A 20182-nucleotide genomic window follows, 5' to 3' on the forward strand; every position below is an offset into this window, starting at 1 on the left:
TTCCAACTTTTGAGCCATCTGTATAGAATTTGATTGATCCTTGACGAACAGTGGGACCTCCGACTTCCCAATCTGCACGAGTTGTTTCGTGCAACTTGTAAGGAACATCATGGTTCTCCACAGGTTTCATCCAGTCTTTAATCATTTTCATTACTGGCCTATTTTGGAAGTATTGTGAAATGCTCAGGTGACCTACAAGATCACCTGGCATAAACTTTTCAACTCGTTCAAGTCTTAGCAATTCCTTTTCTGCTTTTAATTGCACGTACTCGTGCAAAGGTAGCAGATTGAGAATCGCATCTAAAGCTTTTGATGGAGTGCTACGCATCGCTCCTGTAACAGCAATGGACGCAAGACGTTGAATTTTCGCAAGCTTTGATTGCGTGGTAGCCTCTTTTGTTTTGGGCCACCATACAAACGAAGCATACGTCACTTTTGGGCGGATTATGGCAGTATAAATCCACATTATCATTTTTGGTTTCAAGCCCCACTTCCTACCAATAGTTTTGGAGCATAACCAGAACGCACTTGTTGCCTTACCGATCACGGACTCAATTTGAGCATTCCAGTTCAGTTTGGCATCCAGAATCAAACCTAAGTACTTGACTCGATCACTAGGATGAATTTGTATCCCTCCAAGCCGAAAAGCTTTTAGGTTGATCTTCCTTCTCCTAGTGAAAGGGACAATTACGACTTTTGACGGGTTGATGCTAAGGCCCTCCTTAATACACCATGAATGTGTATAGTTTAGGGCCCTTTGCATTCTCTCCGAAACAGTTTCGTCATACTTTCCTCTCACTATTATGACTATATCGTCTGCAAAGCCCACAACTTCGAAACCTCTTTCCTTCAAGCTTCTTAGAAGATCGTCTACAACTAAGGACCACATTAGTGGTGAGAGGACTCCTCCTTGAGGGCAACCCTTTGTTGCCCTTACTGTTATAGAAGAACTTCCCAGCTCAGAAGTGATTTCTCTTTTTGCAAGCACAGTATGAATCCAATGTATGATACATTGGTCGAAGTTTTTATTCTCCATGGCACGCTTCATAGATGAATAGGAGGCATTATCAAATGCTCCTTCTATATCTAAAAAGGCGCATAGAGCTATTTCTTTTGCTGAAAACGTTTTTTCTACCTTTGTTACTAGCGAGTGAAGTGCCGTAACCGTTGACTTACCAGATTGATAAGCAAACTGGAAGTCAGACAGGGGATGCTCTTTTATGTAAGAAGAATTGATAAAATCCTTCAAAACCTTTTCCATAGTCTTCAACAAAACTGAAGAAAGACTAATTGGTCTATATGCTTTCGGATGCGTTTTATCTCGTTTCCCCTTTTTCGGGATAAAGATAACTTTTACAAGTCTCCATTTTGATGGAACGAAATTCAATCTCAAACTAGCCTTGAACATCTCAATTAGTGATGGAACCAACACCGTTTCTCCGTTTTGAATCAGTGCTGGAAATATCCCATCAACTCCTGCAGATTTAAAAGGCTGAAAAGATCTTATCGCATTTTCCACTCTGGCCTTCGTGAAGATTTCATCAGCTAAATCTGAGGCGGTGTTTACTGTACTATTTGACTCCATTGAGTTTATACTAGGACATCCTTCACCTTCCAGAGATATAGTATCATTGGAATCCACACTTAGAACCGAACCTGGAAAATGGGTTTCCATCATTAAATCCAAAGTTTCACGAGGAGTTTTGGTAAAAGCTCCATCGTCACGCTTCAGATTTCCCAATTCATTTGCATGATCTTTTGCAAGCGTTTTTTGTAGTCTAGCAACTACAGGAGTACTGTTTATGTTTTCACATGTCAGCACCCAAGATTTTCTTTTAGATTTTCGAATTTCGTTGTTGTACTCAGTCAGGGCTTTCCTATACTGAGTCCAATCTCCCGTTTGTTTCGCTCTATTGAACATTTTACGAGAAAATTTTCTTAGGCGATCCAGTTTAAAGTTCCACCATGGCACGTCTCTAGTAGAAGACGATTGTATGGTGGGACAACTGCTGTTAAAGGAATTGATGATACTTTCATTTACTCTTTGAGAAAATGATTCCAACTTTTGGGTTGAATCGATAGTTTCCTCCATTGTAAATGAATGCGAATTCAACAATTCCACATATTGATCCCAGTTTGTCTTCCTGGGATTTCTAAATGCAGTTCTGGAATAATCTCCACCGCTCCAATTGAAGATTATGTGTTTATGATCAGATAGAGAAATCTCATCTGACACGTGCCAGTTTGTGATCTTGTCAAAGATTGCAGCGTTGCACAGTGTTAGATCCAAGACCTCTTGTCTGATTGCATTTAAGAAAGTAGGTTTATCACCATTATTACAAATGTCTATATTGTTCGAAGATAGATACTCTAATAGTGACTCACCTCGACTGTTAATATCCGTACTACCCCAAACCGTGTGATGCGCATTGGCGTCACAGCCAATGATGAACGATTTGTTGTTTTCTTTACAGAATTGAACAAATGATGCGATCTCAGGAGGAGGTACCTCAGGAACATCACCAGGAAAGTAAGCTGAAGCCACAGCGATCTCAGTTTTACCCCTAGTGGTTGGTACCTCTACCATGACCGCAACAATGTCCCTTCTGATAAACTCTGTAATAGGATAACATTTTAACGTTTTACGTACTAGGACAGCAGTTCTGGGAGAATCTTGTTGCTCATCATAAAATAGTTTACTATTTTGTGTCAGAACACCAAGAATCTTTCGTTTATTGGACCATGGCTCTTGAATTAGCGCCACTTCCAGCCCTTCTTTTTTAAACCTTCGACTCAACACAGCAGAAGCACCTTTTGCGTGATGAAGGTTTACCTGTACAAACTTGATTCCAGTCATGAAAATATACATTTACCCACTTTTGTTAAGCCTCGGAATTGAGACTTAAGAAAAGTAGCCGATTATCCCGGAGACAAATTAGGTCCACTGCGTCATTGCTCCGTTTAACACAGTAAGGGCAAAAATACTGTGGAGGGTGCCCTGGTACTCCACAGGCACCGTTAGCGGCTAGGTTTTTATTAGACCCCCCTAACCATTCATTCCTAGGCACGGTACGCATTAAGCCGCTTGACACCATGAATTAGGGGTCACCTGTTAGTGGACTCTTACCACCGGAACAGACGGTCCGTAGTGTTATTCTTAGCCAGTTGAAGGAACTGCTACCGACACTACACGGCTATACCGGAGACTTACAAAGATGCTATCTTCAGCAAAGTTATTCAGATGCCCAAAAGCAAAAACTTTTCTGAAGGACTGCATTTTTGTATTTAACTGTTCTGATTTTAGATATCGAGGTGAGTCAGGGCGATACAACATTGTTGCAATACTTTTTGCGAGTCTAAACTTATGACGGGTAGTGTATATTTTTTCACCTGTGAATAAATGGGTCTCTTATGCAAGCTTCTGTTAGCAATTAAAGTGACAAATAAAGCATTAAGAAATCAGGTTTGGATTTCAGTAACCTGAATCCCATAGGAAAACTGTAATTAATCAAATTTGGGTTATCGATGTCCGTTGATATCAGGTCTTGAATTAAAATCGATAATCTACCCATTTCCCAAACGACTTTCATCAGCTCATTTATCATGGTCTCTGTCATTATACACAAGCGTTTCACCATAAAGCATTCCTTACATAGTATAAAGTGGTTGAGAACAATCGACGAAATGTATAAAAGTTGCTCATCCGACAAACCTCATCAATCATGGTAATAACCAATTATATCGATTGATTGACAGCTTAAACGTTATCCAAAACCAAAACGGAAAAAAACGCAAGCAACGTCGCATTGTGATTCCAACATTTCAACCTATTGATCCCGATGTCACTCATCTGGTGGAAAGCAATTGTAAGTCACAATTTGTGACAATGCCCGCAGTAATAATGGAATATTATGAAACTAACTCACCGCCGCCCCTCCTAAGCTTCTTTCATCTGAAACCGAGTTTGTCGCTGAGTCGTCTCAGACATAATAAAATCCAAATAATCCATGCCACGTGAAACGAGCGACGGATGCCCCAGCTCGCAGCTAATTTAATTTGATGACACTTTAATGGACTGTCGTTTGCACACGGACTTACTTGGTGTCTTCTACCTTCAACCGACGACGACAGCCACCCTGTCAACGTAACGTAACGGTTAAGGTATGTTTTGGTCCAGACTCGACTCGAGCAAAACTCAAACGGATTCCATGCTGGATGTGGCCAAAAAGGTGAAAACAAAGTACAGAAAGCTTTCCACGGAAAATCGGATCTGCAAAAAGGGGAAAAACGAAATGCTTATTGGTAACCTAACAAACAGAGGAAAACTCGATGATTCCAAAAGGTGTGGGATGCTATTGAGAAAGTGGTGTCTGCCACGACTGGGAGGCGATGCTTTTAATAATTGATCAGTTAAAGCTGGTAAGGCAATTCTACCGCACTCTGTTGAATAACCATGTTTTTATTCTTAAAACATCGTCCCAACTGGGCCTGCATCTCAGATCAGCTATTAGTAGAGCATTTGAATATCCTGTGGAAGACACAAAATACTGTATGTCAGCGTTTCCCAAACTCAGCACTCTCGGCTATCTCAATTTGTTCAAAAATAGCTGAAAGCGTTTAATGATGACCGAAGAATAGTACGTCGAAACGCGTCAAGCTGTTTCCGTTATAAGTCACCGATATTTGCCAAAAAAAAACCTACATAGGGTAAAGTGAAGTGAGACGCCATTTTTCTAACTTTCATTGTTTTCAATGATGACGTCCATCATTTTTGAGCATTTCAGATTCGCTTTCCCTCCTCTTTCATACGTAGCTTTAGAATACTCAATACATGGAGTGTCACACTTTTACAGACTTCTCCCCTAAACGATGGTCGACATATTTGAATGACCCCTAATAAAGATAGCGTAAGAGGCCTCAACAACCATGCGCCGCCAAGTGTTTCTCAATCTTCATAGAAATACATGGCTGATAATAAAATCAACAGAAAATCTTAATTGCAAGCAATTAAATCCCCAAGCAATCCTCTATGAATTCAAAGAATTCTTTTTAGAATCCTGCCAGGAGTTTTGTCTATGGATTTCTTGCCAGACGTCCTGCAAGAATTCCTTAAGAAATATGTCCAAATACCGCCATGGATTGATTCAAGAATTCTTCTAATAAATCTAATAATTCAAATCCTCTCTGGAGCCACCATCTCGCATTGTAGATTTCAGAACTCCACGGACGAAATCTCCAACGAATTTCTCCAAATAACTTTCAAGGAAGTAACCCAGTTAGAATTCCTCATATGAAAACTCAAGGGGAATCCGCCAAACTATTGTAACGAAGAAATTGGTGGAAACATCCTTGGAACAATCGATAAAGAAATTTCTTCAAGGAATGGAAATTCTTCCATGAATTATTCCCTATATTTCTCCAAGGCTTCTCCGGGAATGCTCGTCAGAAACTCCACTAACAGTTTTCTTCGTGGACTATTTCTTTAAAAAAAACCCCTCCAAGGATTTCTGCAGAAACTACTCAAAAGCTTTCTATATGATTTCATTAAATGATTTTTCCAAATGTTCTTCCAGGTGTTGATGCAGGCATGAATTTGTAAAGGAATTTCTCTAAGGATTTTCATGGAACCCTTACAAGGGTTCTTTCCGGAATTCCTCTAGGAATACAACTCTTGTAGGACATCCAGTATGTTTTTTTTTTTTTTTTCGATTAACGGAGAAATTCTCTCTGGGGAATGCTTTAGGAGATTCCTCCGAGAGTTCCCTCTAGGGATTCTTCAGGGAGTTCGCTCTGGGGATTCCTTCGGAAGTTTCCCCTGGGTATTCCTCCAGGAGTTCCCTTTGAAGATTGCCCTCTAAGGATTTCCTCAGGAGTTTCCTCTGGGGATTCCTTCGGGAGTTCCATCTGCAGATTTCTTCGGGAGTTAATTCTGGTGATTCCTCCAGAAGTACCCTCTGATGATTTTCCCAGATGTTTTCTCTATGAATTTCTCTGGGAGTTTGCTCTAGGGTATTTCTCGGAAGTTCGCTCTGGAGATCCCTCCGGAATTTCCCTTTGGGGATTCCCTCTGAAAGTTTACTGGAAGTTTCCTGGGTGTTCTGGAATTCCCGCGGGGGATTCCTACAAGAATTGTCTATGGGATTTCCCCAGGAGTTCCTTCTGGTGAATGTTCCAGGAGTACCCTCTGTGGATTTCCCGAAGGTTCCCTCTAGGGATTCCTACAAGGAGTTGCCTCTGGGGGTTCTTCTGAAAGTTCCTCTGAGGGTTTCTCCGGAAGTTTCCTCTGGGGATTACCCCGGAAGTTCCCTTTAGGGATTCCTCCAGGGATTCGCTCTGGAGATTTTCCTATGAGTTCCCTCTGGGGATTAACCAGGAAGTTCCACTGAGGATTCCTCCGGAAGTTTCGCTGCAAGTTCTATCTAAGGATTCCTCTAGGAGTTGTCTCTGGGGATTCCTCCGAGAGTTCCATCTGGAAATTTCTCCAGGTATGCCTCTGCGATTTCTGTGGAAGCTCTTTCTGGGTATTTTTTCTGGAAATTCCCTCTTGTGATTGCTCCAGGTGCTGTCTCCGGGGATTTCTCCAGTAGTTCCCTCTGGGGAGTCTTCCGTGAGTTCGTTTTGAAGACTTCTCCAGGTGTACCCTCTGTGGATTCCTCCAAGAGTTCCATCTGGAGATTCCTTCAGGAACCCCCTCTGAAGAATTTCTCGGAAGATCCCTTTAGTGATGCCTCCAGGAGTTCGTTCTCGGGGTTTTCACGGGAGTTCCGTCTAAGAATTCTTCGGAAAGTTCATCTGGGAATTCCTACAGGAGTTCCCTCTGTGGATCACTCTAGGAGTTCCCTCTGGAGATTCCACCAAAAGTTCTCTTTGAGGATTCTTTCACGATTTCCTTCTAGAGGGAAGGTACTCCTGGAGGAATCCTCAGAGGCAACATCTGGAGGAATTCCCAGAAAGAATTACCTGAGAAATTTCCAGAGGTAACTCCTGGAAGAATCCCCAGGCGAAACTCATGGAGAGATTCTCAGAGAGGATCCTCCTGAAGAAATTTCCGTTAGGAACTCGTGGAGGAATCTCCAGAGCACGGTGCTCCATTTACCGTTATTATAAAATAAAATATACCATCAAAACCTGAAACGCCATTCTCTTTATTTATCTATCCCACACCTCTGGGCAAATTTTTAAAATCATCGTTGGGCGAAATTTTGAGTTACGCCCTTTTAAAGGGCCTAACCTCTAAAAAATCGTGTTTTCTATAGAATAACACCACATTTCATAACAGAATCATGAATTAAAGGCATCAATAACATAAATTATCATGAATAATATTGAAATTTGGTAGTATGCATCCATATAAATATCGGTGGAGTGCATTTTCTATCAAAATTAGTCATTACGCCAACATACGGTAGGTGTTCTTAGGGCCTGTAGAAAACAAACATTTCATCGGTGTAACAATTCAATTAAAAGTAGGTATATTGTATTGTGATTCCATATGTCTATAGATGTTCATATTACTCTCAGTCAAGGCGATAGTATTCACATGCATACAGCACCAACCTTTCAATAAAGGTTTGGTTTCGGCAAGAAGTTTCACCTTTTTGTAATGTTAGCACCGATACGCGTACACTCTTTATACAGCAAATTTGCTTTAAAAACAATAGTCAAAAATATGGGCCACCATAAATTAAACAAAAAGAAATATGTCTGTTTGCCAAATAGGGGAAATTACCTATTCTCGGCTGTTTTGTTCTCTTCGTCTTTGGGTTTTTTTTAACCTATCGAACTCACAGTTGGTCTCAAATCCTTCCCAACTAAGCTGAATTATATGACCAACTTTCAGGCGATTTGGCTGACAAAAACCCCCCATGACGAAGAGAACAAACCTGCCGATAATACCTATTGTCACCCTATCTTAAGTTATAAGAATAGAAAAACAAAATATGGAAAGGCCAAAAGTCGGAACAGGCAACAAATAATCAGGATGAATTTTTTTTTCTTCTTTCAAAATATGTAGGTAAGACCTTTTACCCCTACTAATTTTACTTTTATTTGACCTTTTGTCCGTTTTGTCTTCATCAGCTTCAGCATTTCAGAAGGGCGTAACTGCTTTTTGATACGGCACCTTCTTATATGGATGTAGATTGCATGTCACCCCTCTAATGTAAGCCATCAAAAGAGGAGCATTCGTTTCGTTTTTAAGTGCCATGCCACAGCTTTGAAAAAAGGTATTGTTTTGGAATGTTGTTACGCCCTTTTGAAATACTGAGGCTGAGAAAACAAAACGTAGAAATGAAAAAAAAAATCGAAAGACAATATTGCGCGTAAAAATGTTCAAAATCGCTCATAGATCGTCGCCAGTACATCATATCGTGTTCGTGTCTTCTACGATAAGTGCGGAAAATAACTAAGGATTGACCGCGCTAAAGATACCGAAGCAGTTAAATGCAACCGCGCATATCTACTTACATTTTTGCAAAACTTTACGCGATTTTTTTTTATTCTTGCAATGTATAATAGGTCGATAAAAGTAAAATTAGTATGACTACATATTAAAAAAAAAGAGAGAATTTTCATGCAGCATATCATTGCAGCATAGCATTCAATTTATTAATGCAAATTTATCCTGTTATCAGATAGAGGGGAGACTGCTCTTCCTGTTACTGGTTAGAGTTTACGTGAATAATGGGAAATACGCTCTGGAGGATTTGAAGAAGCAGAAATTTGCAATGGTTGTTACGCACTTTTCAAATGTTATAATCTAGATTGACTCTCTCTTCTTAAAATTAAAGTGACAAGATGCAACTAAGGTTGCACTTTTTGGTCATAAATCGCTAGATTGCGATGCATTCTAGCGTCTAAGTGTGATAAAAATCGATTGAATTTGCATCTTGTCACTTTAATTTGCAGAAGAGAGAGTCGATGAAGAGAAATCAATCTTGTTACTTTCGCCCTTATTTAAACTCAATCGGTGATAAAATTTCAAAAAGGCGAAACTGCTTGCCGAAACCAAACCTTTTTCTCTCCGGCGCAATGTACAACTACTACTGGACGGGGAAAATGTAATTCTTTCCGATAGTGGTTGTTGGTGTCCTGGGAAAGATGAGATATGATCTAAAGCTATGGGAGAAGATATTGTGTTGAAGATCAGTTACGTTCTTTTGAAATGGTGGAGCTAGATGCATGTGAATACTATCGCCTTGACTGAGGGTAATATGAATATCTATAGACATAATATTATGGAATCACAATACAATATACTTTTAATTGAATTGTTACACCGATGAAATGTTTGTTTTCTATAGGCCCTAAGTAAACCTACCGTATATTGACGTAATGGCCAATTTTGATCGAAAATACACTCCACTAATATTTATATGGATGCATACTACCAAATTTCAATATTATTCAAGATAATTTATGTTATGGATGCCCTTAATTCATGATTCTGTTATGAAATGTGGTGTTATTCTATAGAAAACACGATTTTTTATAGGTTAGGCCCTTTAAAAGGGCGTAACTCAAAATTTCGCCCAACGATGATTTTAAAAATTTGCCCAGAGGTGTGGGATAGATAAATAAAGAGAATGGCGTTTCAGGTTTTGATGGTATATTTTATTTTATAATAACGGTAAATGGAGCACCGTGCAGAGGGAATGAACATCCAGAGAGAAAACCCCGATGTATGTACAGAGTAATCTCCTGTAGGGATTAACTGTGGGAACTCCCGGAAAAATCCTCAAAGGAAACTCCAATAGCAGTCATCAGAGAGAGCTCCCGGAGGAATTCCCAGAGAAAACTGTTGGTGAAAATCCCAGTGGGAGCTCTTGGAGGAATCCCCACAGGGAACTTCTGAAGGAAACCCCAGAGAGAACTTCTGGACGAATTTCCAAAGGGAACTCCTGGAGGAGGAGGAATAGGAAACTCCTGGAGGAATCTCCACAGGTAACGCCTGGAATAATCCCTAGAGGGAATTCCCGGGCGAATCCCTAGAGGCAACTACTGAAACGAATTCCTGCAATACGTTTAAAAAAATAATGGATTTAGATAAGGTCTCACAAGTTCCGGCTGCTTCATCCGTAGCTTCATAGGAAGATCTATTTTTTTGGCAACAGTAACAAGCTTCTGGCGGAATCTATCAAATTCCTGCCAAGATACGAATTTTCCAACAGTTGTAGATACATTTAGATGTAAAATTTTCTAGGCGTCTTCTAGAGTGGCTCAAACCTCGGGATCCCTTCCATCTGGAGGTTCCTCCAGGAATGCCTCTGCGATTTCTGTGGAAGCTCTCTCTGGGTATTTCTCTGGAAATTCCCTCTTGTGATTGCTCCAGGTGTTGTCTCCGGAAATTTCTCCTGTAGTACCCTCTGGGGATTCTTCCGTGAGTTCGTTCTGAAGACTACTCCTGGTGTACCCTCTGTAGATTTCTCCAAGAGTTCCATCTGTAGATTCCTTCAGGAACACTTTCTGAAGAATTTCCCGGAAGATCCCTCTAGAGATGCCTTCAGGAGTTTGTTCTCGGGATTTTCACGGGAGTTCCGTCTAAGGATTCCTCGGAAAGTTCATCTGGGGATTCGTCCAGGAGTTCCCCCTGTGGATCACTCCTGGGGTTCCCTCTGGAGATTCAACCAGAAGTTCTCTTTGAGGATTCTTCCACGATTTCGCTCTGGAGGGAAGGTAATCTTGGAGGAATCCTCCGAAGGAGCTTTCTGGAGGAATTCTCAGAAAGAATTACCTGAGAAATTTCCAGAGGGAAATTAAGGAGGAATTCCCAGATGTAACTTTTGGACGAAACCATAGACGAAACTCATGGAAGAATCCCCAGAGCGGGACCTGCCGAAGAAATTTTCGTTAGAACTTTTGGAGGAATCTCCACAGGGAAATGCTAGAGGAATCTTTAAAAGAGACCCCTGCAGGAGTTGAACATCCAGAGGGAATGAACATCCAGAGGGAAAACCCCGATGTATACACAGAGGAATCTCCAGTAGGAATTAACTGTGGGAACTCCCGGAGGAATCCTCAAAGGGAACTCCAGTAGGAGTCCTCAGAGAGAACTCCCAGAGGAATTCCCAGAAAAAACTGTTGTTGAAAATCCCTGTGGGAACTCTTGGAGGAATCTCCACAGGGAACTCCTGAAGAGAGAACTCCTGGACGAATTTTCCAAAGGGAACTCCTGGAGGAACTCTCCATAGGAAACTCCTGGGGGAATCTCCACAGGTAACTCCTGGAATAATCCCCAGAGGGAATTCCCGAACGAATCCCTAGAGGCAACTCATGAAACGAATTCTTAGAGAATTCTGTAATAAGTTACTTGAAAAATAATAGATTTAGGATTAAGATAAGGTCTCACAAGTTCCGGCAGCTTCATCTGTAGCTTCATACGAAGATGTATTTTTTGGCAACAGTAGCAAGTTTTTAGCGGAATCTATCGAATTCCTGCCAAGATACGAGTTTTCCAACAGTAGCAGATACAATTAGTTGTAAAAATTTCTAGGCGTCTTCTAGAGTGGCTAAAACACCGGGTAGGAGATCAAGCTCCCGTCAAAATGACCACGTCATTGTCCTAGCAGCTTGTGTAGACATATTTACATCTGCATATCACCTGTCAAGCTATATATCACCAAACACGCAGTGTGATCGGTTCCGTGATATAAGAATATAACGTTGCTTGTGTCATGCTATAACTCGGTAGTCTGAACATAGCATTAGTTTTACGTGTTACAGACAAAGTTTCTGTGTTTCGGTTTAAATACTGATTCAAAATAAACTTATTCAACAACTAAGCCAACGTTACCGGTCCCCGTGAACTGACTTCAATGCATTCGTTTACAATTTTTTATTTTTAAATCTAATAATTCAAATCCTCTCTGGAGCCACCATCTCGCATTGTAGATCTCAGAACTCCACGGACGATCCAGATCGCCCGTAGGTAGTGGATAATCATGTCGCCTGTTTGTGCACACCAGTATAGCCGTCTTTATATGCTAAAAGATTTGAAATCGGTCATGCAATTGAAAAGTTTTGGACTGTTAAGTTCAAATTTTGAGTAAAAAAAAATAAATAAATTATAATATACTGTAATTTAGCTTGTTTCTAGAAAAAGCTACAAGTTTATTTATGAATCAACTTTAAAGCGATCCATGCAAAAAGACTGAAAATCGATAGTAAATTGAGAAAGTTTTGATAAATAAAGCGAAAGCATATTTTTATTACTCAAAAAATCAACGCAAACGCCCCACCTCTAATTCTAAATATTTTTGCCCTATTCAAGGCGCCAGTGTGGTCATTTACAGTCGCATTCAGTGTTGCGAAGTTTCAAATTGAGTTTTAAATATGTTCCCGGGCATCGAAATTCATTTAAAAAAAATGATTTCGGCCAAGTTTGTTGTGTAGGTTTAAAATATGGAATTTTTTGAGCACCACTGAAGAAGCCCATTAATGCTTTCATCAATTATCTGCTTCCTCAAATAGGCTTTAATGTGCTTCAGCATTACCAATCTTTTCCGGGATCAGCATTTGGTTAAACTCCTCAGGATTAGGAATGTGCTTCTTCGCAAACTCTAGCCATTTCTTCTCATTCTCAGACGGAATGAACGACTCAAAGTCTTCTACGTTTCGTGTCCTTGTAATTTACGATTTGGACGCAAATTTCACCAGCTTTTCATTGTTGGTTTTATTTCACTCAACGTGGGGTTCATGTGCATGGATAAATTGTGCTTCTGGGATTCCACAGGAAATCGATCCGAGATTCCTACGAGAAATCCTTCGTGGTTTTTCTATAAATTTGTTTCAGGGCTCCTCCAGAAATTTCTTGTGAGATTTCCAGGGAGTCCTCAATGGGATTCTTTCGGGGATTCATTAAGGATTCGTTTAGAAATTTCCTGTGGGGTTCTTCCAGGAGTTGCTTCTGAGATTCCTAAAGAGGTTACGTCTGGGATTCCTTCCAGAGCTCTTCCCAGGATTCCTCCAGGAAGTACTCACGGCATTCCTTTAGAGATTATTTCCTGGTTTGCTTGAGGAATACTATTTGAGATTATTTTTGAAGTTCCTACATTTTTTCAAAATGCCTTATTTTTCTAGAAATCAACTCTGAGATCCCTCTTAGTATACTCCTACCAAGATTACTCCAGCAATATTTCCTGAGATTTTTCCAGGAACTCCTTCCGTGGTGTCTGCACATTTTTTTTTTCTAGGATCCCTCTAGAATTTCCTTCTGTGATTCCTCAGGGAGCTATATCTACTATTCTTTTTGGGATTCCTTCTGAAGTTCTCTGGGTTCTCTGGGGTCCTTCCAGGACTTTCTTCTAAATTCCCCTACAAGTTCAATCGCAGGAAATCCTTTCGAGATTACTTCTGAGATACCTACTAGACTTCAAGAGATTTCTTCCGAGATTTCTCATGAAGTTCCAAGAATCCTTTATGAATTCCATCCGAGATTAATAGCCTAATAGCCTCTGAGAAAATCAGAAGGAACTTGCTGGAATATTTTCTGGAGGAAACCCAGTGGGAACTTCATGAAGAATTCCACAAAATCAAACTGCAGTAGGAATTTCTCAAAATACTCCCTAAACTCCTGGACGATTTCCATTGAAAACATCCGAAAAAATTCCAGAATGAACTTCCAGATCAACTCCAGAAGGACCTGCAGGAATTCCAAACGAATCTCTTGGCAAAAATCAGAAAAGAGTTGCTAGATTATTCCTGGAAAGAGTTCCTGAAGAAATTCTGTTAGTAATTTCTGAAAGAGTTTCAGAAGAACTTCCCGGAAGATTTACCCGAAGAATTTTGCGATGGATTTCCTGAAGAAATTTCAGAAGCAAATCCTGACAGAAGCTAAGAAAAATTCTGGAGGAATGAACCCCTGATGGAGCTCCCGAAGGATTCCCGGAAATCCTGAAAGTGGTTCCTGGAGGAATCCAGAAGAGGCTCTTGGAGGAATTCTGGAAAAAGTTCCCATGGAACTGCCGTAGGAATCCCGTTCGATGTTCTTAAAAAATTCCTGGAACGATCTCAAAAAGAATTCCTGAAGAAATCCCAGATGCAACTTCGGGAGGAATCTCACATAGAATACATGGAAGGAATTCCTGACAGATTTTTTGAACGAGTTTCTAAAAGAATCTCGAAACGAATTCCTGAAGCAATTGCCGAGAGAACTCCTGGAGGAATACCAAAAGAATACCGGGTAAAATTGCTGAAATTCCCAGGAATACCTTCTGGAAGTAAAAAAAACGTCTCAAAACATTCCAAAATTAACTATTAGGAGAATCTAGGATGGAATCATTAGAGGATAAAAGATTCTAGGTAATCCCAGAAGGTATTCCTCAAGATATGCCATAAAAGTGGGCTTCGTGGCCGTGCGACTAGAGGCGTCAGTCATGCAGGCGTTTCGTAAGCCTCGGAGGGTGGGTTTGATTCCGCTCCAGTCGGGGAAAACTTTTCGTCAAACGGAAAATTCTCCACTGGGCCACTGGGTGTTATTGTGTGTTGTCCGTTGTCATATGTTAGTGCTTGTTCAGTCTGTACAACCTCTGGTTGAAGACGGTAGTGTTTTATTAAAAAAAAACTCTGGAAGAATCTCGGGAATACTTCGCGGAGGAATCCTGACAAAAGCTCCTGAAGCAGTCACAGACTGTATCTCTTTAGGAATCTCAAAATAAACTCCTGGAAGAGCCCAAGAGAATCATTAAGAACTCCCAGGAAATCCCACCCCTGAAGGAGTCATGGAATATATTTGCTGAGAAAGCGCAAAGGATTTGTAGGAGGAATCTCGTCGACAGATTTGAGCAGGAAATTTAAGAGTAATTGCCGGGGATTCACTATTGGTTAAGGGTCCACTTTTAGCTAAGATACCATAATTCTACAGCTTATTGAAAATTAAATCCTATGTTAATACACCAGTGCATCCTCACAATAGCAGCACCACGGGCAACAACCATTTCAAAATCACTAAACGTGAATACGCCTCTCGATAATAGCTCGAGAGTAACAGCTGAACGAATAACAATTGAAAAAAACTTTCCATTTTACCACAATTTTCATTTCTATTTTCTTTTTTCTTCCTCGCCCACCCCCTCCTCAAACACACACGCACAGGGACCGCAGGTATCCGTGGACAAACCGTTTCTGTGGGCCGACGGTCGTGTGAATCTGAAAGCCTCCCTCAACAAGGCGGCGTATGTGCACGGGGAGAACGTTACCGTGACCCTCGACATAAAAAACGACAGCCGGAAAATCGTGCGGAAAATTCGGGTAAGTACCTACCTATACCTTCCTACCTACCTATGTATGTAGCTACGGCGAGTGTGTTGTTGGGACGGAGAGTCAGTCTCGGTGCGCAGTTATACCGACTGTTCCATATGCATGCATGTCAGTCATCGTAAAGCAAGAGTCAACGTTCCACGTGTGTGCCGCCGTTGGCGAGATGGTGAAAATGTTTCACGGTCGTCGCTGCTGTATTCCGGGAACAGCGGATGAGAGGATTTTTCATTTATTTAGGCAAAATTTGATGCCACTTCGGTGTTCCAAAGTCGATGTATGTTCCATTACCAGGAATTTTCTTTGGAAACATACTTCTTAAGAGACATCCGAGAGGTATGTAATGCTGAGGAAAATTAATATAAAAAAAAAAGACTTCTTTGACTGAAACTGGTGAAAAGCCCTATTTTCTTTCAATGAGGCATATGTGCTCGTTACACGTGTATCAGTGCAACGGTGTGTAAGTACCATACCATGATACATATTCATGAGCTTCTGAGAACTTGCTTTTGCATATTTCATTAAGGCTTTTTCGTCGTTTGATATAGTTCACGATTTCTGTTAATTTTTAGTGGTACAATATTGACACTTTTACTTTAAATCAAAAACTCTGTTACATTATTTCAATGGTATTACTATAGAGAGACTTGACCTTCCCGGCCTAATCCTAAAACATGCCCATTGCCGCCAATGCCAGCACTTTTCCTGGACCAGGAAAAAACCATGCGGTACTCCTGAAGTTATGTCTAAGCACTTCCGACATACCTCTGTATCGTAGACTAGAACTAGATTCTGTAAGTAACTTCCGAGTATCTTGTACAGGTACCCGGGTATCACCAGACGCAGGAACGCATCGGCAATAGTCGCCCAACTGGTGCTATTAAACGCGTTCCTTACATCCGGGGTCAGTGGGTCACTACTGCACGGCGGTCTTTGTAAAGATGGCGTGTACGGTCGACCTTCCTTTCAGGAAGCCGAACTGATTACTCAAGAGATCATTTACACCCTCGATGTTCCTCAACCTTCCGTAACTCCCCAGCTAACACAAAGTCGTAAATGATGTTGAATAGGATGCAAAAGTGGAGGCCATATACGTACGAACTCCCATTAAACCGCGTGTAAAGTGTACGCATATCGCCTCCACTTTTGCATACTATTCAACATCATATGCGATCGTGTGTTGACTGGGTCGCGCGGTTGCCCACCACCGTCAGCACCACGTTAATGCTGAACACGAAAAGCGAGATTATTTCAACGTGCTGTACAAAATACAACAGCGCGATTGCTCGAGGGCTAATAGCCTGTTGAGGATGATCTTCTCGATCACTTTCCCCGCCGTGTCTATATGTTGATAGGTCTCTGGGTGGTTATCCCGCCTTGGGCTATAGTACCAGACTCAGACGATTCAGAACTTCTGGGAAAACTCCTTTGTTCAAGCATTTCTGCATAGGAAACCAGGTTTGGAACTCCGTCCGGACCTGGGGCTTTACCTACGCTAAGGGATTTCGCAATCCCCGCAAGTTCCTCATCGGCCAGCCCCAGTCTTCAGCTGTTCTGCGAAAGGAGGCCGCAAGGACTAGGAGCATGACGCGCAAAAGCTCCTCGATGATCCCCTTCAACATCTCTGGAGACTGCTCTGTAGGAGCCTTGTTTTGGCCAAAACTGTCCTGCAGGCATAACTCCATGGATTCGCATTGGCTTGGCACTCTGAGAGGGACCATCAAAGCAGGCTTTTTTGCTTGCACTTATCGCGGTCGTCAGCGTGACTTTGGCAACGGCGAACTAAACCCGTTCGTTTCGCTCTTTCTCAGTTCGCGTTCGCTGCATTCGCCGTCAGTGGAATCGCATTTCTTGGGTGGACTTGGGCGCGATGGTCGCATCGCACGCACCCAAGGACACTGCTACTAGCTCTGCCCATAATCGCATAGTTGACGTAAGCGCCACTGTTGTTTTCAACACACATTTGAATTTTTTACAATGAATAATGAAAAGCTTAAGACTTTTTTTCACGTTGACATCTAGCTAGTGATTAGATCTCGTGCTCTATTGAATAAAACAGGGCATAATTATTCACATGCGTTAGATATTAGCTTGCGACTGCTGACATTGTCAATGGTGGTTACGTCAACTATGCGATCATGGGCAGCAGCTCGTCTCCGCCAAAAACCGAGTAGGTTTCGCTCACGGCGGAGGGCTTGGTCTTGGCCTAGTCGCCTCTTCTTCTACCCTCTGCCTGCTGTTGTTGTAGTCGATACTGTAACGAACCGCCAGTAGATCGCTGTGAGAGTAGGTATCGTAAAACATACAGTATGGATACAGTAACAGGCACAAAAAGTAACGACGTTGATCAACTCCGCTCTGTTTTAGTCAGATCGACATCTACCATGATCAGTACTTCTAGCTGGATCTGCCCCGCTGATTCGTGAAACGGCTGCCCCATTCTACAGCTCAGGCGTTGCAGTCACCCGCTATTGACACATTCCAGCGTAACGGGACACCGCGAGGAGCTAACTTTCGTGAACAAATGATGTCTGCAATCGAATATAAGGTTCATGAGCATATGGTTTAACAGGTTTTATAACAAGCCTATTAGATGTACTTTCTGGTGCAATACTTGTTTTATGGGGGTTTGGTTCCAATTTACATGATATAACATGTTACATTTCGTAACGGGACACCATCGCAGAAATCTTCTTTTTAAAATTTTCAAACTGAAATGCGTATATCAGCTCTGTTATGAAGTTTTGAATAATGAAGTCTTCTAGACATTTCTTCTTCGGATTGATGTGGACAAGATTGCCGAAGTAGGTTTTACTGAGAAATGTATAGTTTTGGAAATATTCTTGATTTAGTTTCGGGAGCGCAACGTTACGCTCGCGTGAAAACAGTGTTTTGCAAATGGTGTCCCGTTACGGCTAAAGACATCTAGTTGCAGATCAAATGTTTTGATAGATAGAATGTTGGTGTCTTCGGCAATGTTTTTCAGACAGATGATAGCTGTCCGGCAGGACACAAATAAGCCTTCAAACCCGCTCTGGCCCTATGGTGGCCATCGGAATGGGCCCTGGGGAGTCTGTTTCGAAGTTTATTTAACCTATACGTACCCGATACCGACAACTTACTTGCAAAATACTGGCATTTTGTCAATTTTCATCCGATTTTTTTTTAAGTCACCCTCAATTGATCATAAATTGGTTCTAGTTTATTATACTCAAGTGGCCATGCAATATCCGGAAACATTCCGGCGATATTCCGGGTTGTGCTGGGGTCAGGGGGTTGTCAAAATGACAAAGTGATTATTTTGTGTGTTGTTGTGTTTGAATCATCGATTTTCAGCCAAACAGTGAAACACAACTGCCATAACCAAATTTGAATAAGTTGGCCCATCCGGATCACCGTGACAAGTTCCGCGGGGCCTCATTGGGGACACTTCTGATTTTCAACCTAAGCATGTCGTGCGACATATTAATTTTCATGATTTCGAATGACTGAGTCAGAAACGATAGACTGAAGTATGTACCTATCAACTAATATGGCCACCCCGGAACATATAGCACAGGTTCCACGGGGGTGTCATCGGGACATTTCTGGTTTCCGACCAAAACATGCGGAGTGACGTATCAATCTTCATGATTTCGAAAGAATGGGATAAAAAAATGACTTAAATCCCGAGCAAAGGCGGATAGCAAAGTGATATCTTTTTGATAATAAACTGTGTTATCGGTGTTATCATTTTGTTATTTTTGTTATCATCTTTTTCAATTGATGATAACCAGATGATAACCAATTTAGTTATCGATAATTTTGGTATACCGCGATAACATACAAATACTAAATGATAACAAAATATGTTATCTGTTTCCAAACTCATATTTCAAAGCCTTCCCAAAACTGAGAGTCTGATGAACCTCGAATCTAAAAATAGATTCCGCTTTCCACCTTCAATGCGACTGCAGTACGAAAGCGTAGCATTTTATTGCTCTCACTCTCAATGAGTCCCGTTGGTATAGGGGCTATCGGCTGCGACCGACAATCACTCGATCAGGGTTCGAGACCTGCCTGGGCGCAATAGTTGAAAACATTGGTTGTAAATTATAAGAAACTTTTTTCAATAGGTGACTGTCGGTAAAGTAGATGTTTTTCTATTTTGGTCGATAAAATAGCACTGAATGATAACTCATTGATAACAAAACTAGTTATCAATCAGCTGTATTTTTTTCATTTTGATAACTAAATATAATGTTGAACAAAATATTGTATAACACAATTAGTTATCAACTTGAACTCAATGATAACTTAACTTCTTATCATTTTGATATTCGAGAAGTAAATATGAGTTATCAGTTTTGTTATGTTGGCTCTTAATTCAACCTAAATGATAACAAACTCAATTATCAAACGAATGATAACCAGGTAACAGAACTTGTTATCATTTTGTTATCCGCCTTTGCTCGGGATATGTATCAACTGATATGACCGCTCCGTAACACCTGGAGCAGGTTATGCTGGGGCCTCTGAGACACAATAACACACACGAAATAATCACTTTTAGCCAGTTTGCAAAACAGACTCCTGCCCCACCCCCTGACTCCAGTACAATCCGGAATATATCCGGAATTGTTCCGGATACTACATGGCCACTTGAGTGTAATGAATAAGCACCAATTTATGATCGATCAAGGAAGACTTCAAAAAAAATCGGAGGAAAATTCACGAAATGCCAGCATTTTGAAAATTAGTTATCGGGGGTCGGGTACGTAAGGTTAATTGTATCTTCAAAACTATGGTTGTGCGGAGTATCTATCTTCGCGATGTTTCCACATTCTACATTATAATGATCCGAAGAAGATTCAATAATACAAATCTACAGTACATTCATTCAGAACAGTCTTTTCAAGCATATGTCGCATGTTTCTTTAAACCTTTATTT

General features: G+C 41.1%; 1 protein-coding gene across 3 annotated transcripts in view; it reads left to right on the forward strand.

Annotated features, from left to right (window-relative positions):
- LOC109431771 (uncharacterized) overlaps positions 1 to 20182 on the forward strand; it is a 436488-nt gene that overhangs the window by 380756 nt on the left and 35550 nt on the right. For all 3 annotated transcript variants that reach the window (XM_062856052.1, XM_062856051.1, XM_062856053.1), the window contains one exon: positions 15091 to 15246. In XM_062856052.1, coding sequence (XP_062712036.1) covers positions 15091 to 15246 — 156 coding nt within the window. The remainder of the gene's footprint in view (positions 1 to 15090; positions 15247 to 20182) is intronic.

The sequence above is a fragment of the Aedes albopictus genome, chromosome 3 (genome assembly GCF_035046485.1).
Source record: "Aedes albopictus strain Foshan chromosome 3, AalbF5, whole genome shotgun sequence".
Classification (NCBI taxonomy): Eukaryota; Metazoa; Arthropoda; class Insecta; order Diptera; family Culicidae; genus Aedes; species Aedes albopictus.